Genomic DNA, 27,196 nt, shown 5'->3' with positions numbered 1-27,196 from the left:
CCATCATTAGACGCTCTTCATACAATATTATTAGGGCCACATATGATCACTTTTTATTCACTACTAGGCATTCCCTATCATTTGGCATATTTTCTATTTTTAGGGTTCTTTTTCCATAGGTCTATTTTTAGCAAGGGGTGCCACCTAGAATGACATGTGGCACTAACTAGACACTAGTTGGAGGATGACATGGCTATTTCCACTCCGTTAATGTGCATTATCTCATGCACAGGCCTCCCTATTGTGAATGCATAATTCTTCCTTAATTTTTGGTAGTTAGCCACCATTTTTCACTCTCCTCCTCTTGTTAGTTGACTTATAGTCCTATTTTCTAGTTTAACTAGTTAGTTTTTTTGCATGTGAAAGTTATTAATATGTTCTAACTGATTTCTAACTCCATTTACTTTCAATTCACTACATTATTGGATTTTGCTAATTTTGGTTCTCCCAATGTAATTTTGACTTACCAAGGAAAATGCTTTTGTAGTTAATTGAGTGCATGCTTTTGGAATCCCAACCTAATTCGAATTGGTTCTTCCTCTTGGAGAGTTTATATATTGTATTCATGTTCAGCAATAATATATCATCAGATTTTATGAGTAATTCAAATTGTCTCTCCTTGGTTCATTTGTAAATTTCTCAACAATTTTATTCTCCCTTCTTTCTTGTTTTGCAAGTAGCTAGTGTAGTATTTTTTCACAGTTAGATCCTGTAATCATGCTTAAAATCCAATATTGTTACCCCCTAACATGTAAGAGTAACTAGAGGATATTTTTTCACTTACAGACGCAATTCCACCTATGAGATCTATGGTCCTTCCATTGACACTTAGTCAAATATGCTTCCAACATTTCCTCAATTCACTCGAATTTCATGATTATGAATACAAGGTTTGATATACATATTTCATTGTTTCATATTGGGCATTAATGTTTCATATTGGGCGTTATTGTCTCATGTATTTATCATGAAAGTGGTGATCATTGGTTGAGTTGGGTAATGGATTATAGCACTTTAAATTTATGTTATTTGTCTTGTTTTTCCATGGTGGTCATAGTCATCTCTCAGATAAGTGTTGTCACTCTTGGGTTGAGTTGTTCTATTGGGGGGTATGAAAGGTGTAGCATGTCCATATCCCAATCCACACGTAACACTTACCAACTTCCCAATTTCCATTGCCCCACTCACGGTTGGTTGTCATATGGCACAAAAAAAGGTTCATGCTTCATGGTCCCATGAGAAAAGCCTCACCATAAAAGAGTTATAAGCTCGAGGGGAAGACCAAATTTAAAAAAATAATAATAATCCAAAAGCCAAAATAAAGTTTGACCAATGCCCCCTCACTCTAACGTCATTACCCCAAGTCTTATGCATAAAAGCATATATAAAAAAAGGACTAAATGAAATAAAGACAAACAAAGTAAAATAGAGAAATAGGCAAGTAATGGGTAGTAAGAAACGATGATGAGGAAAGAATAACTCAATGCATAAGTTCTCACTCATATTTCAAAGGCACTCATGTGGATGAATATCTTAAACAACTTACATTACTATGCAAAGCAATTCATGAAGTTACTCGCCAAACCATACAATCTATCACTAAGTGACTACACATGCTCCTTAATTGGCTTTCCTAGAAACTACTTATCCTCGTAAGTGTTGACACATGTAATAAAGGTTGATCATGTCTCCATCACATCTTATTTTGGCAAATGGTATAAATTCTATGAGTTATAGTGAATTTAGAAGATGATACTTAATGTTTTTCTACCTAATGGCATTTAAACTTTACATGAATCACTTTGTTATGTTGCATTTTGATCTATGTACATACTGTGAAATTATTAACTATTGCAGCAACTGGAAATTATTCTTCTAACTGTAAATTAATTTTGCAGTTTATTTGCTACGACAAACAATGAATAATATTATAATTCGCAACTGCAATTTTCAGCAAAATAAATATTGTGGAAGATAAATTGGAAACTAAGAAAATACTGCCACAAACACACACAAATATATAACATCGTTGTTTTTGGACGAAAGTCCCCGGAAAAAACGCAATGTGGGAAAATCGGTTGCAGCAGCTGAGGATTTTTATTATTAACCAACAGTGAGAAAATTCTGAGTACAACTGGATGCCGAAAAACTAGCAATCCTAAAGAGAAAATACTGGAAAAAAAATTGTGAGGAATTTTCCTCACCCCCACGAGCAATCCTGGCTCATTCAACCCAATCGAACTGGCTCTCCAATTGCCTCTACGCAAGCCCTATGTCACTTTTGCGCAGGCCTGGAACTCGCTAGCTCAAAACTGCCTCAAATCAGCTACCGACTGACCGTTGTTGGTCTGGAAGCCTCTGGCTTAGCCCTCTAGAATATCTTCCAGCCACTAGCACCTGAAACGACCCTTCCTCCCACTAAATTGAATTGCCCTCTAGATGTTATTGCGCAACCTCTCTGTGGCTATCTCTACCTCTCTGTAAGCTACTCTCCAGATTTGGAAAGCTTCCTTCGGAGTCACTATCTCTGCCCCTCTCTGTCTCTGCATCCCCTCCCTGGCCCGAACTCTTAAGACAGAATGTTGCTCTCTGGAAAATTGAATTGCCCAAGGAAACTCGACCTCAAGTGTATTCCTCCATCTACCCATCGGCCTCTTCTTATAATCTCCAGTTGGGGCTCCAACGGCCAAGATTAAAACTTAATCAATAGTTGAGATCATTTCCTAGTCAATCTATGTGAGTTTCTAGAGAAATCTCACCTTCCTCAATTAATTATTGTTAATTAATCATTTTCCCCAAGTTAGACTTAGGAAAAATTTAATTATTGATTAATTAACTTAAATAATGCATCTCTAGGTGGATTTTCCTGAAACTTTTCCCGGGTTTTGGAGTCCTAGTGTTTCTTAGCCTCTCTGACAATTGTCGAGACTAGAACACCATCCGATGCTACAAAAACTAACACTCCCTCTTAGCGAGGAAGGTGTTCTCGTGTTGAACTACTACAACACCATGTCTTTGCATCATCCTCCATACACGTTACTGGTGTCTGGCCACTGTGACTACCTGCCACTACCCACCAACTACTGCGCAACTCTAATGATGCATCTATGTTGTTGTTGACACTGTTGTACTATTTGTACTGCTTCCAACTCTGCATCTACACTGCAACTCCTTCTCAATTGTTGTTGTTGCTACTGCAATTGAGAAGCATCCAAAATATTGAATCAATTGTCTCTTTGCCGCAATTGTCTCCTGAGCATCTGGTTGCTACTAGCCTCTGCACTATCCACTTGGGAATCTGCGTTGTTGTTGAGTCTGCTATTGAGCCTCCTGCTCTGCTGTCAACACTGCTTTGTGCTCCTCGGCATCTAACTGCTACTAGCCTGCAACTATCACTCTGGAATTGACTGCATCAAATAACATTGATCCTACTACTACTGAATATTGTGGGCCCCTGTAGCAAGGTAATGATCCATGAGGAAACACCATCTGATGCATTCTTCAAGGTACCCTACCCAAATCTACACAACTCTGGGACTATAGCTCCATATCGCCCCACCTCACTCCTGGAGGTATAGCTGCAAACATAGCAAAATCTTCCTCCAACCTAGAGAACAGCATATCTGTCTCTACGGATGCTACCGCCTAGTCCTGCTTCTCTTGCTTCTCCTTCTTCATTTGAGGACACTGAATACTATAGTGGCCAAATTTTCCACACCTGAAGCACTTGACCTTAGATAGATCCTTCTTTTTCTTTTTCATTTTATCCCCCTGCAAACTTTGTCCATGACTGGGACCCTGTGATGTAAGGGCTACATTATCTTCCTCCTTCACCCCTTTCAAACCGTTGTTGCTGTTGTTTCCGCTAATGGAGGTCTTTACTAATGCTCGCCTCATCTCCTCTTGTTGCAGGTCTGACCACAACCTATCCCACCTAGGTAGAGTATCTCGTCCCAAAAAGCCTTGGACAAAGATTTCCCAATACTCTAAGACATTATTCAAGGCCAAACGCACAAGCTCTGTATCTTGAGGCGCTTCCCCAACGGCTGCAAGATGATCCGATTTCCTAAATTTTGGTGAGAAAGGGATCAATATCTTGGGGCGCTTCCCCAATGGTTACAAGATGATCCGATTTCCTAAATTCTGGTGAGGAAGGGATCAATGCCTTCACCCTTATGCATCCTAATGTTCCTCATCTTTTCTTTAAAAAACATCTTCTGCTGCTTAGAAGGATTCTAGTATAGATGTGTGAGAACATCCCACATCTCCTTGGCCGATATATCTGAGACTATATGATCATGGGCGCCATCCAAGATCATTTGCTTCGCCTGGGCCATCTCTTTCTTGAATTCCTTCAGTTGATCTACATCATTAGGTTCTGCCACTATGTTCTCAGCATAGGTCTTCAAACCATGCTCATCAAGGAGAAAGGGCATCCTGGCCTTCCAAATGACATAGTTGGAGGCACTATCCAATCGATTTTGTTCTCTCAACCCAACTGGAATCTCCTCATGTTTCCCTGCTCGACTGCATGTTCTGAAACTTGCACTTCCTTTTGGAATGAACAGAACTGCTCTATCTACCTCACTCTGCCTTCAGTTGCTTCCTAGAACTACTTGCTCAACCTTTATGAATGTACTTCTCTAGAAAACTGGCACACGAACTGTAACCCTAGCAACTCGAACTGACTAGTATGGCAAACTTTCACAGCCTTCGGCGACTGGAAAAATATGGATCTCCTCCAAAAAACTGGAACTGGAAACCCTCTAGGAAAATCTGGAAATTCCTCCCTCTATATCTGCACTCTCTTCCACCCGGCACAAATCCTGCTCTAGCAAACTGTTGCAAAACCTTTTGTGCCCAGATAAGAAATCTGCTCAACGAAAATACTAATCTTCACCGAAATTACTTCCCAGCTTTACTACTGCCTGCTGGAACTATCACTAGGCTCCGCAAATTTCCCTTGCCACTTGCACTAGAAAAATTGAACCCTCTACCCAGCAGTTCGAAATACCTGGCCAACCCTTGGGCAAATTTGGAAATCAAGTTGCCAAACTCCCCTTTGAATCTGGACGATTTCTTCCTTTGGCTTCTGAGCTTCATGTCTGATTTGCTCTGATACCATGTGAAATTATTAACTATTGCAACAACTAGAAATTATTCTTATAACTGTAAATTAATTTTGCAATTTATTTGCTACGGCAAACAACGAATAATTCGCAACTGCAATTTTCACCAAAATAAAAATTGCGAAAGATAAACTAGAAATTGAGCACACACACACACACAAATATAACACCATTGTTTTTGGACAAAAGTCCCCGGAAAAACCCAATGTGTGAAAATCGGTTGAAGCAGCTGAGGGTTTTTATTATTAAGCAGTAGTGAGAAAAATTTCAATACAACTGGATGTCAAAAAACTAGTAATCCCACAGAGAAAATACTGGCAAAAATTTTGTGAGGAATTTTCCCCACCCCCACAGGCAATCTTGGCTCAATCAAGCCAATCGAACTAGCTCTCCAACTACCTCTGCGCAAGCCCTGTGTCACTTTTGTGCAGGCCTGGAACTCACTGGCTGAAAACTGCCTTGAATCAGCTACTAACTGATTGTCGATGGTCTAGAAGCCTCTGGCTTGACCCTCTAGAATTTCCTCCAGCCACTAGCGCTTGAAACGACCCTTCCTCCAACTGAATCGAATCAGCCTCTAGAGGCTACTACACAGCCCTTACGCAGCCTCTCTATGGCTATCTCTGCCCTCTGCAAGCTACTCTCCAGAACTGGAAAGCTTCCTCTGGACTCATTGTCTTTGCGTCCCCTCTCTCTGGCTCGAACTCTTCTGACAAAATGTTGCTCTCTGGAAAATCAAACTACCCAAGGAAACTCGACCTCAAGTGTATTCCTCCATCTACCCATCAACCTCTTCTTATAATCTCCAGTTGGGACTCCAATGGCCAAGATTAAAACTTAATCAATGGTTGAGATCATTTCCTAGTCGATTTGTGTGAGTTTCTAGAGATCTCACCTTCCTCAATTAATTGTTGTTAATTAATCATTTTCCCTAAGACTTAGGAAAAATTTAATTAATGATTAATTAACTAAATTAAAGCATATCTAGGTGGATTTTGCTGAAACTTTTTTTGGGTTTTGGAATCCTAGTGTTTCTTAGCCTCTATGACAACTGTCGAGACTAGAACACCATTCGATACTACAAAAACTAACACATACTCCGAGATCCATTATTGCATTGGGATATATGACACATGCCTTGAGATTGCTAACTTCATTGAGTCCCTTGAGTCATGCTATAAATGGATTGTTGAGATGAGTTGCATGGAGCATTGATATTTTTGGAGGACGTTGACAACGCCCTTTGCATGCTTGATGGAGGTCATCCCACCTTTGGAGGAGGTCACTAGGCCTTCTAGGGAGGACATTGCATCTTTTAACAGGAGCATTGCACCCTTTAGAAGGAATGTCCACATTGGACCACTTTTTATGCCTTTCTACATGATTTTTGAGTGATTTGTCCTCATTTGGAACCCATATATGACACAACTGTGGCTTTTTCATGCTTATGGGGAGGATAACTTGGCACATTAGGAGGTTTTACTTGACTTAAGAAGCATCTTTGGGGTTTTTTTACTCATTCATCCATATATATTGGATATACCATACTTAAACTTGGCAAATTGTATGAATTCTATGAGTTATTGTGAAGTTTGAAGATGATGCTTAATGTGATTCACCTAATGGCATTTACAGTTGACATGACTCACTTTTTATGTTGCATTGGACTTGTGACATGCCTTCAAACTAATGGCTACATCAAGTCACTTGAGCCCCTCATTGGATGACATACATGACATGGATATGACTTGGACTGAACCTTGGTCTTTTGGAGGACGTTGAGGAGGCTAGACACATGGTTTTTGGAGGTTGTTCCATTTCTTTTGGAAGATGTTGGGCTTCTTCGAGACATTGCACCCTTGTAGAGATGACCTAGCCTCTTTTGGAAATGGTGTGCCACTTTTTGAGGTGGAGTTGCAGCTATTGGTGATGATTTCACACTTGGAGAATGACATGTCACATCATTTGGGGTGAATGTTTTAATTTACAGACCCTACACATGACTCTTTGCATCATTTGAGTGAGTCATCCATTCTCGGGAGACCACACATGCCTCATGATGACATCTTAGCATTTGAGAATTGTTCCTTTACTTTGGGAGCATCATTGGGAGTCTTTTGACTCACCCACTCTTGTATCATGGATATTTTAAGTATTGTGACCTTATCTCTAGGGCTTGTAAAGAGATAAAGGCATTTTGATCATTTCCTAGGGCATTTGCTACGAAAATATTGTTATTTTAATGAGAAAGGTGCTAAATCTCTCATATAAATAGAGAACCACTTTTCATTTGTGAATCATTGCTAGAACTTGAGGAGAACATTGTTTCTCTACTATAACTTATATATTTTTGCCATGGATGGATAACTGGAGTGACTTCTTGAAGATGATTCTTGTGGATGCTTTTCAAATTTTATGGATGCTCTTGACTAGGGTTTTGTGGATCAAAACAATTTCTGGAGTAAGTGGTCTCCCAAAATCTTTATGGATGTTTTTTATGAAAGATTGTAAGTGTAGTTGTACTTCTCTAGTGGTGGTGGTGGTGCACTTTCTTCATATTTTTCTTGAACAAGTCTCTTTTCTTGTACATCCTCTCAATAGAGTGCTTAGTTGACCCCATCTGCCCCAAGAAAAGCAGTGAGCACTACGCTTCTCCTATCAAGTCAATCGTGTATTCAAAATCTCAAATTTTATTTATATTTGAAGGTAAATTTAAGGTTTTTTTTGTTACATTTAATTTTCAGCCATCAAACACTCTGGACGTCTAGGGTTTTCCTACATAATTTTTAACTAAAATCCTGGATTTTTCATGCATGTGTTTTACTTAAAACTATTCTCATTGCAAAAAATAACCTTGCTGATAATATTGTTGCATATTTAAGGCTAGCCATCTTGTTTTGATTGGCTGTTACCTATGCTTTAATTTTCAGAATTTATAAGTTATATAAACCCTAGATCTGCCAACTGGGGATATCAGTTATCTTGGGTGCTTGGGTGAAACGATTATTACCCTCCCCACCCAGCTTCAAATCCCACCAGTGACATGATGAGCTTTGATGCCTTGAAGAATAATGTTGCAATGGCTTTGAGCTTGAGAAAAGTGCTCTTAAGTGAGTATAACAGTGAGCTGGCTTGGTACCAGCGACCTCACTCTTACCTTTGAGCTCAGAGGAAGGCCGATTTCTTTCCTTGGAAAAAGAATAACCCTAGATCTAACCATTGTTTTAGCCCTAATCTTTTTACTTGTAGATGAACTGTTTAATGGGCTAAATTATATTCCTGTTGTAAATTTTCAACAAGTTTTGTAATAGCCATTGGTAGTTTCCAGATTTGCATTATTTAAGAAATGTTTTGCATTCGGAAGTGACTTGATAAACCCCTTAATGGCCTTATAACAAATTAAACCAAATCTGGAATTTATTTTGAGAGACCACCATACCTAAACCTTGTTTGATATATTTCGTTGGTGGTGAATTGGGTAGCTATTTAGGAGACCTTAGACTTGATTGTGTTGAATTTTTGTAGCTATGGTCGGTCTTCATAATATTCCTTTGTACTTGTAATATTGAAATATGAATTATATTTGCAAAAAGAAGCTTATATGAAGCATGTTCTTCATATTGAAATTTGTAACTACGTTCAGTCTTCATAATATTTTATGTACTCTTGATCTTATATATTTGATGTAAAAAGAAAATGAAAATAATTATTATTATTTTTATAGTATGTGTTTCATGCTCAAGTTTATTTTGTTCTAGGTCAAAGCACCTATTGTGTGTTTCTAAGTTTTGTCATAGAGTCAAGAAGTCATAAGAGTCATTGTCATATGTATTAGACCCTATTAGGCATTTTGTAACAAGTCAAAAGAATTTATTTTGAGTCAGAAGTGTCAAAATATCCCTCCAAGACCAAGTTGGCCTAGCAATGAAGAAGTTGGCCTAATTAGGGCTATTCGTCCTCCTTGAAAATCCTATATATAAGAGACTATTCGACCTCAATGAACACTCACTCATTCATTTGATCAAGAAAGCAAGTACAAGAAGCAAGAAGGCAAGCGAAGGTCTAGAAGGAAGACAAAAATTTCGATTTTCTCTCTCTCTCTCTCTCTCACGCATGCGAAAGAGGCTAGGGTTTTTGCAACTACAAGGTCGAAGTTTCTAAAGAAGCAAAGAAGGGACGAAATCCAAGGAAAGAAAGTCAATTTGATCACCTACAAGCCTTTGAAGAAGAAGCAGCCCAAGCGAAGGAAGGAGGAAGCCTAAAAAGCCCTAATTCATTCACACGTTCTAAGTTGAAGCTTGTTGCAGGGGGCCGAAGATTGCAGATCTGTAGTGAAGGCTGAAATTTGTAGCTAGGAGTCGAAGCTGTGCATTTTGAATTGATTTGATTTGGTTTGACTTGGTAAGAAGAAGCACATCCTCAAAAGGTTTGACTTGGTCTTGTAAGGGTCTTGCTCTTGGTCTAAAGGCCCTGGAATTCGTCATTTGAAGAATCTATAAGAAGAGAAGATATTTTTGTGGGTTTTCCTCTCTAGGAGAGGTTTTGGCCCTGGATTGCAGCCTACATCTTGTTTCCATTTGTTCTATTGATCTTCACGTTTTGGTAGTTGTTTGATGATAAAAACATTATAATAATAAGAGAAGAAGTTAATCATAAAGAAAAAAAGAATATCACAAGCAGTTATCAAATTAAAGAGAAATCACTTCAAAAGTAGTCCTATTGATTTCTCAACACTTCATGCTCGCAAGAAAAATATTTTTTTTGTATTGAAAAAATATATATATATTAAGAGGCTCATCAAAGAGCAGGAAAATGAAATTTTTTAAATTTGAATTTTACCTCCAAAAAGACGAAGTCAGCCCTCCAAGGATAAAGTCGGCCTACCCAAGAGACGCGTCCCTTCACATGAGCGAACTATTAGTTTTTGTAGCATCGAACAAGTGTTCTAGTCCCAACTTTGGTCAGAGAGGCTCAGGGACACAAGATCTCCAGAACCCACAAAAAGTTTCCAGAGAAAACACCTAGAGATGGCTCAATTAAGTTAATTAATTAATAATTAAATATTTTAGAATTTAGGCTTCTGTGATTCATATCTTAATTGTAAGAAATCTTTCGGAGAATATCACATCAAAAGTTATATGTCAATGTGTTTCGAACCATCTAGCGTAGTTCATCATCAGGACAAGATGAACCACGCTAGATGGTTCGAAACGCATCAACAGATAAATTTTGATGTGATCTTCTCCGAAAGATCTCTTACAATTAATTAAATATTTCCTAAGTCTAACTTAGGAAAAGTGATTAATTAACAGTAATTAATTGAGAAAGGTGAGATTTCACTAGAAACTCACACGGATCGAGTTGGAGATGATCTTAGCCATTGATGGGGATCTAATCATGGTCATTGATTCACCAACGATAGATTATAAGAGCAACTCGATGGGTGGATGGAGAATACACCAGTAGAGCGACTTTCCTTGACAGATTGAGCAAGGGAAAGAAGTTCGAGCCAGAAGGAAGGCAGTGTGAGATTGAGGGAACAATAGAGTGATTTCTAGTAGAGTTTCTTAGCAGCAAAGCAGTTGTAGTTGGGAGGCCGAATTATTTCTACAAATAGGTTGAGCAGCCAGTGTGAGCAACCAAAAACCTCAATTCAAAGTGCCGGAAAGAGATCGTTTCAATTGTTGAGGCCGAGAGATCACCCAAAAGGCAGAGCGAGACACTTCTAGGGCTAGAGGGAGGCAGGACGGCTCATCTAGAGCCATCTCACAGGTAGTGTGAATTATTTAGGCCAAGCAGTGTGCATTTCTATCTAGTGCAAGTTGTCGGCAAGAAGTGCGAGGAGGGCCAAATGGGTCGCGTTTTATTGCAGAAGGGAGGAATTTTCTCCAAATAATTTTCACACTATATTTTGTTGGAGGATAGCCAGATTGGCATCCAGATTTGTACTCGGAAATTTTGTTGTTGCATGATAATAATAAAAACCTCATTTGTTGCACCGATTTTCCCACATTGGGTTTTTCCAGGGACTTTTGTCCAAAAATAATGGTATTATTTTATTTTTTGTGTGCTCTATATTTCTAGTTCCAGTATTTTATTTTCCACAGTGTTTTTATGGTGAAAATTGCAGTTGTGATTTTATTCGTTGTTTGCCATAGCAAATAAACTGCTCTTAATTTTAATCAGTTAGAAGAATAATTTCCAATTGTTGCAATAGAGTTCAAAATTTCACATGGTATCAGAGCAGAGTTGAAGACAGATAAGAAGGGAAGAAAGGAAAAAGAAATTTGTGCAAGTTCAGAGGGAGTCTGCAGTCCAATTTCTAGATCTGCGCAGAGGGTTCGATTTCTAGTTGTAGGTGCAGGAAAAGTTCGAATAGCTCAATAGCAGTTCCAGCAGGCAGTGGTATTGTCGAGAATCAATTCCGGAGAGCATATCAAAGAGTTCGTTGAGCAGATTTGGGCGCAGTTGTTTTTGCGGCAATTTTGCAGTAGCAAAATTAGCGTCAAGTGGAAGAGAAATAGCACACATCGAGGGATTTGTCTCAGACGGTTTCTAGATTCAATTTTATGGAGGAAATCCTTGATTTCTATTTGCAGGGGGCGATAGCAACTAGCATAACTATGCATTCGAGGAGGGAGCGCGAGTCGCTAAGCAGGTAGCCGAGTTGGAAAGGAGGCGATTCCTGTTTATCTTCCGAGTTATGAATTTTGCATAAAATGACCTCAACAAAACTTCAAGATCGGGATAGGCTAGATAGAGCCTCGAATTATTGTATCTGAAAAGCCAAGATGACTTTCTTGCTAGATGAGCATGGTCTGAAGACGTATGCAGAGAGAGTTGTAGCCATACCGACAGATCCAGACCAACTAGAGAATTTAAATAAGGAGATGACCAAGGTAAAGCGATTGATCCTTGATGGCATTCGGGATCACATAGTCTCACACTTGGTGGGCAAGAATATGGCCAAAGAAATGTGAGATGTGATTGCTACGCTCATCCAAATCCTTCTAAGAACCGAAAGATGTTCTTGAAAGAGAATTTGAGGCTCACCAAAATGCATAAGGGTGAAGGAGTCACTCATTATCTCACCAAAATTCAGAATGTCTAAGACGAGCTTGACGCAGTTGGAGAAGCACCTCAAGAGAGTGAGCTAGTGTGTACAGCTCTCAACGATTTCACCCCGAAGTAGGCTACCTTCATCCAAGGTATCACTAAACGAGATAATCTACCAGGATGGGAACGATTGTGGGTTGATTTCACACAGAAGGAAATGAGGCTTGCACTGGTTGAGAGCAATAATAGTGGCAGCAGTAGTAAAGCGTCGAAGTGTGTGAAGGAAGAGGAGAATGTAGCCCTTGCATTAAAGGGGAAGGCAAAGAAAGGTCCCAGTGAGGGACAAGGCTCACAGGGAAGAGAAAAAAAGAAGGATTTGTTGAAGATCAAATGCTTCAGGTGTGGTGAGTTTGGTCACTACAGTGCCTAGTGTCCAAAGAGGAAGAAGGACAAGAAGGAGAAGTAGGAGCAAGTAGCAGCTTCAGCGGAGATAGATAATTTGTCTTCCAGGTTGGAGGATGAATTTGCACTGTATGAAACTATACCTACAGAAGAGAGGTGGGGGACAACTCTAGTTCCCAAAGTTGCAGATATTTTGGCAGGGTCCAAGGAAGATTGCATCAAACGGGTATTTCTTCTTGGATCATTACCTTGGCTACGAGGGCCCAAAACATTCAGTAATAGATGGATCAAGGTTCAGGATGGCGCATTCAAATTCTGAGGGACAGTTGTAGTACTAGTTGCAATCAAACACTGAGGGGCGCAGAGCAGTTGCAGTGCAGAAAATTACTCAGTGGACAGTGCAGAGGCCAGTAGCAGTCAGAGACTCAGGAGACAGTTGCAGAGCCAATCCAGGGGCACAATTGATTCAGAGTTTATTTCTTAGTTGTAGTAGTTGTAGCAGCAACAACATGAGATCAGTGGCAGCACAAAGCAGTGTTGCCAACAGTACAGGTGGTAGAGTGTAGTGTCAGCAACAGCGCAGATGAAGGATGGTTAAGCTCAGAGTGGAAAACAAATTAGAGTTGCACAGTCGCATGGTGGTCAGTGACGGTTTGTCACAATTGTCAGACATCAACAACGCATATGGAGGATGTTATGGAGACAAAGAGAGAGAACACCTTCCTCGCTAAGAGGGAGTGTTACTTTTTGTAGCATTGGATAAGTGTTCTAGTCTTGACTTTGGTCAAAGAGGCTAGGGAACACAAGATCTCCATAACCCACAAAAAGTTTCAGGAGAAAACACCTAAAGATGGCTCAATTAAGTTAATTAATCAATAATTAAATATTTCCTAAGTCTAAGTTAAGAAAATTGATTAATTAATAGTAATTAATTGAGAAAGGTGAGATTTCTCTAAAAACTCACACGGATTGAGTTGGAGATGATCTTAGTAGTTGATGGAGATCTAATCATGGTTGTTCGTTCACCAACGAGAGATTATAAGAGCAACTTTAATGGAGAATACACTAGTAGTGCAACTTTCCTTGGCAAATCAAGCAACCCAATTGTAGAGATCGAGCAAGGGAGAGAAAATCGAGCTAGAAGGAAGGCAGGGTGAGATTGAGGGAGCAGCAAAGTCATTTCCAGCAGAGCTTCTCAATAGCAACGCAGCTGTAGTTGGGACTTGGGAGGCCGAATTATTTCTTTAGAGAGGCCAAGCAGCTAGTGCGAGTAGCCAGAAACCCCAAGTTTGAACTTTGAAGTGTCAGAAAGAGATCGTTTCAGTAGTTGAGGTCAGGAGATCATCCAGAAGGCAGAGCGAGTCACTTCCAAGGCTAGAGGGAGGCAGGACAGCTCATCTAGAGCCAGCTCACAGGCAGTGTGAATTATTTGGGCAAAGCAGTGCGCATTTTTGGCCAATGGGAATTGTCGGGAGGAAGTGCGAGCAGGGCCAGAAGGGCCAAGTTTGGTTGCAAAAGGGAGGAATTTCCTCCAAATAATTTTGGCAGTATATTTTGGAGGATAGCCAGTTTAGCATCCAGATTTGTACTCAAAATTTTTGCGGCTGCATAATAATAATAATAATAAAACCCTCATCTGCTGCACCGATTTTCCCACATTGGGTTTTTCCGGGGACTTTTGTCCAATGTGTGTGTGCTCTATATTTCTCAGTTCCAGTGTTTTATTTTCTGTAGCGTTTTTATGGTGAAATTGCAGTTGTGATTTTATTCATTGTTTGCCATAGCAAATAAACTGCACTTAATTTGAATTAGTTAGAAAAATAATTTCCAGTTGCTGCAATAGAGTTGAAAATTTCACATGAACAACTATAAATAGGACTATTTACTCTCCTCCAAAAGGCAGATTTGGATCACCTATATCTCTGAGGTTTAAGTGAAGAGTCTGAGGCAGAAAGCTAGGGTCTAATGATGAGTGTATGTCTGAGGCACAACGCAAGTCTGATGCAAATCTATCTTTGTGGAACTGCGCAATTCTGAGGTATATTTCTCTCCGACCAGGTGCGAGATTCCTGAGGAAGAGTGCGAAGCGTCTGAGGCATCAAATTCTGTGGAAGTCCGAACTGAGGTTGGATCAGATGTCAAACTTCGGCCCTCCTATGACCTTAAATTCTGTGCAGATCTCTGTGGCTGTGCGGACTTTGAGGCAGAATTGCAGGTCATTTTCGCTCTCCTGGAGACCTTAATTCTGTAACGTATCTCTGAGATACAGTGCGCATTCTGAAGCTGATTTCTGAGGCATAGTGAGAGTTATGAGGCAGACTTGGAGGACGTTTTTGTTACCTTGTTGCAGAGGCTCTGTGGACAGAATGATGGAGGGCTGACTTGGTCTTTAGATGTTGGTTGACTTTATGTATCTCTCGTTGCATTGATTCTCTAAAGAAAAGGTTGGCTGGGCTTTTCCCCATGGAGGGTTTTCCCAGGGTAAAACTTTGTGTTCCTTGTGTGGCTGTCTCTTTTGCTATATGGTTGATGTCTTCTTTGTAATTATTGAATGATGTAATAAATGAATGGATATGCTAATAGATCATAATCATCAGAGATAATTATCACTATGGAAGACACTTTAAAAATCAACAGATTGTGTCTTTCCTTAGGAACCCTAAGATCTACTAAACAAACCTCCCTTGTGTTGGACTTGTCTTTCACTAAAACTCAGAAGTTGTTGCCTAGGTGACGGTGGCGACACTTCTATGGTCCACTAGTCTTTGCACTAAGGTGCAAAATTTTGTGAAAACACGACCACAAATGTTAGAAGCCAAGCAAAACATATAAGAATGATTATTCACTAAAGCCTAAAGCCTGGAAAGACCTAAGAAATATAATCTTAAACCTAAGTTTAATAATTCTTCAACACATTTTAACATAAAAGTGAGACACAGACACGTTGACAAGAAACTTAAAAAGTGTTACCTATCAAACACCATTCTAATTATACTAGTGTTTTAAAATTTAGACACCATATCCCTAGAAATCAGAAAATTTTAACTCACCAGTTGCCTTCACATGGGAGCCATTATCTGCAGGGATCATTCGCTGGGGTGGAAGAACACCAAGTCGATGAGTCCATCGATTGAAAGAGCACCGAAACCATACTTCAGATTTACCATTCAAAACTGTATTAGATGGGTTGTAAAAGACTGTAACAGAGTTCCCAGCTTCAACTTTACTAGGTTCGGTGTAGAATATATGTTTTTGTGACTGTCGAAATAATGTCATTGTTTTCTCCTTCCTTTCTGCTTTTAAAAGTTCCAATTTCTCAGCCTGCATTTTGAATTTGTTTCCAAACAAAGATTTAGAATGGTAAAAGTGAGGAGCTTATGATCTATAATGTTTACTTAAATAACATAGAAGCCTGCCTTAAAGCTCCTCAGAATATCGATGATAGTGAGAATATTGAAATAGAATAAAAGAAAAATATACAAACATCACCAAACCAGATTTTTTTATTTCCCAGCAGCTTTGATTGAAATATTATCAGCTGAATAATTGTTTTCTTTATTCAGGACTAACCTTCTTGCGAGCAGCTTCCTCTCTTTCTCGTCTCTCATGCAGTAATTTCAAATAGATTCTCTGTTCTTCTTCAACCCAGAAGAGATCTTCTGGAATAGACTTGGGCACAATAGCATGAAAATCTCGATAACTGTTATTGTCGTACACCTTAGCGCTCCCGGGAGGTCCATCAGCAAATACCCAATCAAGCATAAAAGCTTGCTCTGGCACCACCACTGCATATGACCACAGTTAAATTGTTAACTTTTCTTTTCAGAATAGATTTGTAACTATCTCAACAGTTAAGATTCTCTTTTCAGAATAGCTGCATCATCTATAAAAAAAAAAGCCTTTGCTCTCACTTTCAAAATGATCTATCAACAAATTGCAAGAAGCTTTGATTGCTAACTTTCTTTGGTGATTGTAGCTATCTGATTCACTTCTCCTTCGTTGAGATTTGGCAGTGCTTGAGAGTTTCTGCTCTATCTGCCCTTTGGAAGATTAGGTCTAAGGTTTTTTTCAAGCAAGAAGGTAGTTCTTTGTCTGCTTTTTCTGCCATGTGGTGTGATAAGATACGTCACCAGTTGTTGGCTAAAAGTGCCTTATTGCTAAAAGATGCTCATCCTTTAGATTAAGTAGCCTATTCAAACTTTCTTTCTGCATTAGTACTCTTATGGAAAAGGATATAAAGTCCATTGTATATACCCCTCCACCTTTTGTTTTGTTGTTTGCAAGTACTAAATATAAGGCATATTTAAAAAACAATACAAGAAGCATGTAGATTTTATCATTTTAACAAAGAATTTGAAAATATGAAGAGGCGTAAATGCTAATTTGAAGCCAGTATTTCAAATAAAAGCACTCTCTAACTGACTACAAAATTTATCCAGTTGTCTCTTTCAAAATAGCATAGTTATCAATTGCATGATATTTAGTACTTTAGAAAAAATCAAAATCCATGAAGCATTGCATGCCAGTGCAAAGCACACATGCCAAAATACTTAACAAATTGAATATTTGAAGGCAGCATTTCCTAGGAGCAAACACAGGGCCAAGAGTGTACTAGGATTGATACACTCAGATATCTGCGGACCTATGTTCGTCAAAGCTCTCACTGGTGCCGAGGATTTCCTTACCTTCATTGATGACCACTCAAGGGAAACTTGGATTTGTTTTCTGAAAACCAAGAACGAGGTTTTCTGTCAATTCAAAGAGTTCAAGGCTCTGGTGGAGAGTCTGACTGGGAAGAAAATAAAAGTTTTGCGCTCAGATAATGGTGGAGAGTATGTCGATAAGGACTTCACTGATTTTTGCACTAAGGAGGGCATCAAAAGAGAATGTACAGCTCTCTACAATCCGGAGCAGAATGGAGTAGCAGAAAGAAAGAACAAGACTATTGTAGAAGCAACTAGGGCCATGATGTATGATCAGGATATGCCAAAATTCTTGTGGGCGGAAGAATGCAACACAGCAGTCTATGTTCAGAACATGACTCCTCATCGAGCATTGGGCAAGATTACTCCAGAAAAAGTTTTCAGAGGAAAGACACCTGAAGTCAGTGATTTCAGGATATTTGGGAGTTTAGCATATAGCCGCATACCCGAAGAAAAGAGGAAGAAGCTGGATCAAACTATGGAAAAGGGATATCTAGTGGGATATAGAGAGAATGCTAAGGCATACAAAATCTATCTTCCAGGGAGTAGGAAGGTAGTAGTTAGACGAGATGTAAAGTTCATGGAGGACAGGGCTTTCAGAAAATCTCATGAGATGCCTTCCAAGGAGCAGTAGAAAGAGGAGCCACTGGTTAAGCCTCTTCAACCAACAGAAGCAAAGAACTCTTCCTCGGGTCAGGAAGATTCTCAGGATGCGGAGGAGGAACTAACAGAAGCACCTGTTGGCAGAGGAAGAACTAGCAGGGAACTTCGTCAAATTCTGCGAGATGCAGAGGACTTCATCGGTGCACCAAGAAACAATAAGAGGGAGCGAAAACAGCGAGATAGATACCAAGCATTAGTAGCTCAGGATGGAGAGCCTGCCAGTTTCAAGGAGGCAGCCCAACATCAGGTTTGGCTAGACAAGATGGTAGAAGAGTACGACTCCATAATGGAGAACGATGTTTGGGAGGTGGTGCCAAGGCCTCAAGACAGATCAGTGGTAGGTTCAAGATGGATCTACAAGATCAAATACGCTGCAGACGGCAGTGTTGAGAAATACAAGGCCAGGTTTGTGGCTAAGGGGTATGCTCAAAAGAAAGGAATTGACTACGAGGAGACCTTCGCCCCAATAGCCAGGTATACATCTATTAGGACCGCGATATCTCTTGCAGCTCAGAGGGGATCGAAGATTCATTAGATGGATGTCAAAACGGCATTTCTGAACGGGGTAACAAAAGAAGAGGAATACATTGAACAACCAGAGGGCTTTGAGACTCATGAGAAGAAATCTCATGTATGTATATTAAAGAAAGCCTTGTATGGGCTGAAACAGGCACTGAGAGCATAGTATGGTCGAATAGATGGCTACTTGCAGAAGATGGCATTTTTCAAGAGTGACACGGATCCGAATCTCTACTCTCTGGTTGTAGAGAACAAGCCGCTAATCTTAGTATTGTATGTGGATGATCTCTTTCTGACAAGATCATCCAGGCTCATTGGGGACTGCAAGAAGAATCTAGCCACAGAATTCGATATGAAGGATTTGGGACGAATGCATTACTTCCTAGGGTTAGAAGTTTGGCAGCAGAAGGGAGAAATCTTCCTTGGGCAAGGGAAGTATGCTACAGAAATCCTGAAAAGATTTGGGATGGAGGACTGTAGACCCATGGCTACGCCAATGATCACCAACTGGAAGAAGATTGATGCATCAGAAGACAAGGATGTTGATCCCACCCTATACAGGCAGCTCATAGGGTCCCTGATGTATCTGGTTAATACAAGGTCAAATATTTGCTACACTGTCAACACCCTCAGTCAGTTCATGGTGAAACCGAACAGGGCACACTAGGCAGCAGCCAAACACGTTCTCAGGTATTTACAGGGAACAGTCGATTATGGACTCTTGTACACCAAAGGTAAGGATATCAGTTTGAGTGGATTTACTGATGCAGATTGGGCAAGAAGTTCAGTGGATCGGAAAAGTACCTCTGGGTACTGTTTCAACATTGGATCAGGAATGACCTCCTAGTGCAGTAGGAAACAGAAGTCCGTGGCTCTGAGCTCATCTGAGGCTGAATATATGGCGGCGAGCATAGCTTCGTGTGAGGCCATATGGTTTAGAAAACTGCTTGTGAACCTATTCAGAAGGAATATGGAGGCGAACAGGATCATTTGCGATAATCAGAGTTGCATCAAGCTCTCTGAGAATCCAGTGTTTCATGATAAGTCGAAGCATATTGATATCCGGTGTCATTTTGTCAGGGACTGTATCCAACGAGGAGCTGTACAGTTGAGCTACACTCACACATGAGAACAAGTGGCAGACATCCTCACCAAGGCCCTTGAAAGGACAAAGTTTGACTACTTTAGGGAAAAGATGGGGATGGTAAAGAACCCGCTTCAGCAGCAGAAATGGGAGTGATTACAGCACGGATGCAAAGGGAGTTGCAGTGTGGATGCAGTATTGGGAGAAAGGACCAGCAACAACACGGATGCAGAGGGAGTTGTTTTACAGATGCAGCAGTGGCAGTGGCAGAGCCATGGGCAGCAGTACAGGATGCAACAATGCAGAAGATGTTGGGCAGGGAGGCTTAGCATCAGCACAGAGACCGATGCCGGATGATCAGTGTGATACTCAGTGAGGAGTATTACTAGAGCACAGTCCTCGCTAAGAGGGAGTGTTGATTTGGGGTAGCATTGGATGTGCTCTAGCCATAAAAATTGGTGGAGAGACTAAAGCACATGAGATCTCCAATACCCAAAAATGGTTTGGGCAGATTCTAAGCAGTTTGAGAGATATTAAAATAATTAATATTTTTAATGGAGTCACTTAGGGAAAATAAAATATTAATATGAATTAATATAAAACTGTGTTAGAAGGGTCCAAAAGTCATGGATCAAGCCAGAGTTAATCTTAGTCGTTGATTAGGGACTTAATCTCGGTCGTTGAATTGTCAATGAGAAAAGTATAAGAGGAGGCTTGAGAGTCACTTGGAGAATACACTGAGGGAGACCAGTCAGTTCAATTTCTGAAGCGGGGTTCGCTGAGAAATTGGAACTAGTGGTCTGGTGACTAGTCATGAGGCAGCAAGTACGAAACAGAGAGACGGGATCAGCAACTAGAGAGCAGCGCTGAGGCAAGAGAGGCAGACACAGGGCATTTCAGGCAAACGCAGAGGCAACAGGAGACTGTGCAGTCACTAGTTGGGCCTACGTGGGTGACGCAGAGAGGCCCAGGGCTGACACAGAGTGTCTGGGAGCCATGCAGAGGTCAGCCAAGTTGACGCTGGGACTGGGAGAGGTGTTGGAGAATTTTTCTCTCTGTGGGTAAGCTAGTTTGGCACCCTGTTGTACTGAAGAATTGTTGAATAATAAAATCCTCCCTTGCTACACCGGTTTTCCCACATTGGGTTTTTCCAGGGACTGTTGTCCAAAATAACTGTGTCAATGTGTTGATTCTTGTGCATGTGTTTGTTTTTGTATTACGGTGTGATATCTGCAACAGAATTTATTTTAATGTTTATTGAAGGAATTTCATAAATAACTTATTGAAGAATAAGTAGGAAAAGTAAATCAGTTGTTGCAGTGATAGAATTTTCACACAATAGAAATCACGACGAGATATAGATGATCAAACCTTTGAAGGATCCTTTTAATTTATATAAAGTTAAGGTGCATCAATTAGCCCCTTCTAGGGTTTTCCTTTGATAAGCCAGCTAAAACTCTTTTGGAGGGAAATGTTTTAATTTAAATTTAATTTTTAACAAAAAAAATCTTTATCAAATAATCATATTAATAATAAAGTCTTTCTTCTAGATGAATTTTCTTTGATCAATTTATAATTCTTTCTTTAGGGCTTCAGGGTTTGAACTTAGGGACTTAGGGTTTCCCTTTGGTGAAATTCATCCCAATGCTACGCAATTTTAACAACCACCTTATCCTTACCTTGACTATTTTATTTTGGTAGTAAATTAAAAAGCTACATAGGTCTCCTTAGACTTGATTGTGCCTTGCCTTACGAACCTTGCAGGCTACCAGGAAGCCCCCTTTGTGCAAGATCCATCCTTTCACTAAAACAAGGGAAGTTGTTGCCTAAGTGATAATTTCAACACCTCCATTTTCCATTAGCCTTAGCACCTTGTGAAAGGCTTTGCAATAAGGTACTAGATTTTGTGATAATAGGCATCATTGCCCAACTCCACTTGTAGGAGATCCTATCATTTTTTAAGCTTGCAGAAAGCCTTTGTTGAAGGTTATGTCTAGTTGCTCCAATATCCACATATCACCCTCCTCTAGAAACAATGTTGAGGGAAGGCACTATAATATGGAGAAAGTTGTCTAAAAAGTCTAGATGTTAACTCATCTGCTCCCACTAAAGCTTTTGCACTCCTTGCAACTTGCTTCTACTACTACTTGGCTTCCTTCCTCTTATGACACTAAAATACATAGTAGCCCATCTTGTGGAACTTGAAACACTTCAAATGACTCAAGTCTTCTTCGTCTAGCCCTTCTAACCATCTTGGCTCCTAATTTCTTCTCTCCTCATCTTCTCAATAAGGGTTGGGTTTGGGATCTCCTCCACTCCAACTAAAACTACTTTTGGCCCGATCTCCTCTTGGATGAAATCATCCCAAAGCCTCTCAAAGTTAGGCAATTTCTCACGAGTACAACAACCCCAATCAAAAGATTCCCAAGATGAAGAGAAGCAATTTAGTGCTATGAACACCAACTCTTCATTCCTAATCTATTCTCAGACAATAGCAAGATGATCACTCAACTCAATGATCTTCATTAAGTACATAGCCTCTATGAAGAAGGTACTAGTGAGCTTGTTTCTTAGAAGCATCTTACAAGAAATATTCATACTATCATACAAAATGATCAAGGCATCATAAATCTCCTTCACCAACTTTTTCTCCATGATGTAAGTACTAAGGCATCAAACAATCCTTCACAAAATCAACGATGGCTCTCTTCTCTTCTATAGCCTTCTTGTTATGCTCAACAAGTTGTTGGGGATCAATAGTAGTAACCTTCTCTTCGACAAAGCCCCAAAGATCAATCTCCTCTAACAACATCTGCAGCCTCAATTTCCATGGAGTAAATTTGGAAGCACCTTCTAACTGGTCACACTCTCTGAAATTAAGACTATTCATTCCTAAAAGCTCTAAAAAACATCATGACCAAACAAATCCACCTGCAAATTGTTAATTTTTGGTATGTTCTATGCTTAGAGCAATTTACTTCAATTTTCTTATTAGCTCAATATCAATATCCAGATTAGCAATCACATCAGCATGATAGTAAAATGCAGATAGAACATAAACATAAACAGTAGAAGACAAGCCAAGACAAGAGGACACAAGATGTGGCACCAGCCAGGGACAAACCCCAATGTGGGGAAACCCTTGATCAATTCTTCTTATATTCTTCAATAGTTCAGCAGAGAGAGAGATAGTACAAATATACAAATCTGATATTTATGACAGCAGTAGAAAGTCCATCATTCTACTAATGATGACAGTTCAAAGATGCAGCCCTGAATTCTCATGACAGTCTTCAACCAAATACTAAGAGTGTTGTAACTTGTAGCATATCCTTTGAGGAGATCATCAAACTAATGGCCCTCCACATAATACTGATGCAACATTCATTTGTTTGCTAGCCGCTCCTGCAATTCTGGTTAGGGCACAATATGCAGCCCTAAGTAGCCCTTGCTATGGTGCTATGGCTTGTGGCCTAGCACATAGCAACTCCTGTAGCAATTGTTCTCAAAACATCATCAACGCAGCAGTATCTTATCCTATAAGAACTTGTCTTAGTTGTCAGCACTTTCAAGCATCTAACTATGTACATACGATGAACTATGGAGCAGATCTCTTCAACGCATTCCTTCACTTTATGGCTGTGGCTTATCAACCTAGCAAACAATCCTTAAGGCATGCTTAGAACAATGTCACCTACAACAAATACGTTGTCTTTCCAAGCTTCTAAATGTTATGTTAAGACTCCTTTTTGTTGTAGATTAGGACTCCTACAAGCTGCGGATAGGAGCCTCTCTTTACTACGGATGAGGGCTTCCCTTTTGACAGTGGATAGGTCCACTTGACTATGAGTTAAGGGTTCCTTTTGACAGCGGATTAGGGCTCCCTGTTCACTACGTATTGGAGCTTCTTCTTGACAGCGGATAGGACCTCCCTTGACTATGTCTTAGTCTCCTTTATGACCATGGATTTAGGGCTCTATTTCAGCTGATTACGGCCTTCCTTAAGTGCAGATAAAGGCTCCTCTTGACCTGCAGTTAGGGCACCTTTAGGACTGTGGATAGGGCTTCTCCTTCAACTGTGTATTAGGCCTTTCATTTTGCTGCGTATGATGCCTCCTTGACTACATATAGGTCTCCTCTTAACTGCAGCCAGATCTCCTCACAAGACTGTTGCTAGGGCTTCTTTAGGTGACTGCGTCCAGATCTCTTAAATAACCCTTTCCACTACATCCTCCTTGTGAGAGGACAAACCCAAACGAGTGGAGAGGAGAAATCAAGAGGGATTTAAGTGTGTCTCAAACGACTTGAAGACTCCTCTATTTATAATGCATCGTTGAGGTTGAGCTAGGGTAATTTGCTCGTTGGCCGACCTTGACAAATTGTCAAATAATACAAATAAATTCATATCTCCATAAATACATGTCGAAATCGGATGATCTTTAGATCAATTTTTCGAGAGGTATCCAAGAAAAATATCAGTTGCCATAAATAAAATGACCTGCATGGAGTTTGGCCCTAGTTGCCAATTTTAACACTCCCTCTCAACTAGGGAGAACTCCATCTGCTAATCCATCTGCCAGTCTATACTATCTCTGCCATCATTGCACTGCTCTTCACTACTCTGCTCTGCTCTACTGAACTATGAGGAAGAAGAAGTGATCGAGAATGTATCATACCATTCTCTACTGACCCCAAGTCAGTCCCATATAAAGAAAGTGTCTCATACCACTCTTACTAATCCGAAATCAGTTCCAAATAAAGAGAGTGTCTCATACCACTCTTACTGATCCGAAATCAGTTCCAAATAAAGAGAGTGTCTCATACCACTCTTACTGATCCGAAATCAATTCCAAATGATCCCAGATCAATATCATCCTAGCATAGGGAGTACAGTAGTACACGATGCCTCCATTGGTAGTACTATGGTCCCTATCCTCATTTCCCTACTCATTGGCCAGATGAGAGGTACTTCCCATGAGTCCCAAACTGCATGGGTAGGATGTGTCAGCAGGAGAAGGATGAACCACTCATCTTGCCTACATGTCACCACAGGGTATCCCAAGGGAAGGTAGAACCACTCACCCTGTACACAACAAATCACTAGGGGAAGGCTAGACCACTCACCCTATGATTGTGTCTCAGCAGGAGAAGGATGAACCACTCATCCTGCCTATATGGCAGACCACTAGGTGAAGGCTGAACCACTCACTCTATGGTTTCTCATCGTTCCAAGAAGTACCCCTAGCCCCACGGAGCTCTCAGAGCTCAATATCCATATCATACAGGACCCTCAGGAGAGGGTCTCTCCAAGACTCCTAGTTGTTCTCAGAAAGTCAAGAATTTGACCTTTCCCATGGGCTTCATCAGAATATTGGTGACCTACTCATTAGTCCCAATGTGATGGAGCCTTATTACTCCTTGATGTACCATATCCCGGATAAAGTGGTACCTGATGTCTATGTGTTGGGACGATCATGAAATACAGGATTCTCTGATAATTGGATCCCACTCTGATTGTCACAAAGGATCACAGTGGTACCCAGCACGTATCCAGACAGCTCACTGAAGGGCTTCTCCAACCAGATAGCTTCATAGGAGGCTATACTCGCAGCTATGTATCCGACCTCAACGGTGCTCAAAGCAACCGACTTCTGCTTCCTGCTCATCCAAGATATCGAAGAAGGACCCAAAGAGAAACAACACCCAAAAGTGCTTTTGTGATCCACCATACTGCCTGCCCAATCAGTATCAGAATAACCATGCAGCCTCACAGCTCCGACAATGTATCTCAGTCCATGAGTGATTGTGCCCCGAAGATATCTCAAAAGATTCTTGGCACCAATCCAATGTGAGTGATGAGGCTCAACCATATGTTGGCTCAACATGCTAACTACAAAACATCTATCCAAATGGGAGTTCACCAAGAACATCAATGCTACTATGAGTTGACGAAACTCAGAGGCATTTCCCAATTCAGGTTCGACAGCACTACCGCATAACTTCTTAAAGTTAAGCTCCATCGGGGTAGTCACAGGCTTGCAGTCCACCATTCCAAATTCGGAATCCAACTCCCTCTTATGTTTGTAAATGAGAGGGTCTGCACCTATCAGAAAGAGGTCATCCATATAAAGCACCAGTATGAGAGATCTATCATCTTCAACCTTAAAGTAAAGGTTCGGATCGGCTTCACTCCTAGTGAATCCCAGCTTCATTAGATAGTTATCAATCCTCTCATACCAAGTCCGGGGTGCCTGCTTCAAACTATAGAGAGCTTTCTTCATCCTGCTTATATGAGATTCCTGATCATGAACCTCAAGCCCCTCGGGTTGTTCCACATCTATGGTCTTGCTATTACTTGTAAGTTTTCCCTCGGTACATCTCAGACATATACCTTCATGCTCTTCTTTGAACTCGGGCATCCCTATCATCATTTGTGTCACATCGGGTAGGGCCTCACAATGAAGATGAGCAAACCTCTGGTGCCATAGTTCAGTTTGAAGAGATGTGTCACAAGACATGGCCCCCAATGGACTTCCTGCAACTTGATACAAAGTGCCAACCCTGAACCCAAGAGTAAAAGCATCTTTAAAATTCCTTTTCCAAACACATACCTTTCCATCAATGAATGCCACCTTGTAACCTTTGTCTTCCATTGTCGAAATGGACACCAGGTTCTTCTTGAGATTAGGTACATATAGAACTTCTTGTAAATGAATCGTGTTACCCTGATTCAATTGAAGGGTAACATTCCCTACACCCTTTATGGGATAGGTGGCATCGTCTCCAAGAATAATCTCCAAGTTTGTCTCCTTCTCTATCAAATTAGAGAGAGCTTCCTTGTATCCGATGAAGTGCCTTGAAGCACCACTATCAATAAGCCAATTTCCCAAAGTGTCCGGAGGAGAGGTAGTGGAGAGGGCCGATATAAGATAATACTCCTTTTGCTTATCAGAAACAACATTTGATTCTTCATACCTAGAGTTCCTTGCTTTCTTGGAGGGTCGACCATTTCCTTGATGTCTTGCATTCCTTTTTCCTTTGCCATTGTACCTATCATTCCTTATATCATTGTTGTTGAAGTTGCCCCTTCTATTTGGGCACTCCCTCGCATAGTGGCCAAACTTATTGCAAGAAAAGCATCTTCCCTTCCTTCCACCCTTAGATCTAGGCTTTCCATTGAAATGACCTTTAAACCCTACATTATTTCTCCTTTTCGCATGAGCAGAGAAAGCAGTGGGGTTGCCTTTATTAGAAGGCATTTATTGTTCCACCATTCTTGTTTCTTCTTGATTGCATCTTGACATCAATTCTTCAAATCCCGGAATTCGAGCATTATTGAGAATAGTGGTTCTAAATATATACCACTCGGGTGGGAGTCCTCCAAGGGTAGTGATAGTAAGTTCCCTGTCAGATATGATTTCTCCAATCGATAGAAGATCATTCTTGATCTCGGTGATCCTTAAGAAGTAGGATTGAATATCCTCATCCTTGCCATTCTTAATATCCTTCAACTTACTTTTGAGGAACAAAAATTGATTTGCATCACTAACCTTGAACATGCTTACCAATCTGTCGTAGATCTCCTTGGAGGTGTTTAGATCAGAGATGTAGGCCACCAGACGCTTAACAATGGAATCTCA

The 27,196-nt window shown here is 40.4% G+C and overlaps 1 protein-coding gene across 3 annotated transcripts in view; it reads right to left on the bottom strand.

The window, feature by feature from the left end:
- Positions 1–27,196, bottom strand: part of SS3 (starch synthase 3) — a 549,711-nt gene that overhangs the window by 466,414 nt on the left and 56,101 nt on the right. For 2 of the 3 annotated variants that reach the window (XM_089458559.1, XM_089458558.1), the window contains 2 exons: positions 16,158–16,372; positions 15,638–15,908 (listed from right to left, as the gene is read on the bottom strand). The exons of the other annotated variant lie outside the window; for it this stretch is intronic. In XM_089458559.1, the coding sequence (XP_089314685.1) occupies positions 15,638–15,908; positions 16,158–16,372 (486 nt within the window). The remainder of the gene's footprint in view (positions 1–15,637; positions 15,909–16,157; positions 16,373–27,196) is intronic. 3 annotated transcript variants of the gene reach the window in all.

The sequence above is a fragment of the Pinus tabuliformis genome, chromosome 7, assembly GCF_031772625.1.
Source record: "Pinus tabuliformis cultivar Carrire ecotype Pingquan chromosome 7, CPIR1, whole genome shotgun sequence".
In the NCBI taxonomy this organism is placed as follows: Eukaryota; Viridiplantae; Streptophyta; class Pinopsida; order Pinales; family Pinaceae; genus Pinus; species Pinus tabuliformis.
Note: the sequence above shows the minus strand (reverse complement) of the source record. Positions and strands in the feature narration are given on the sequence as shown.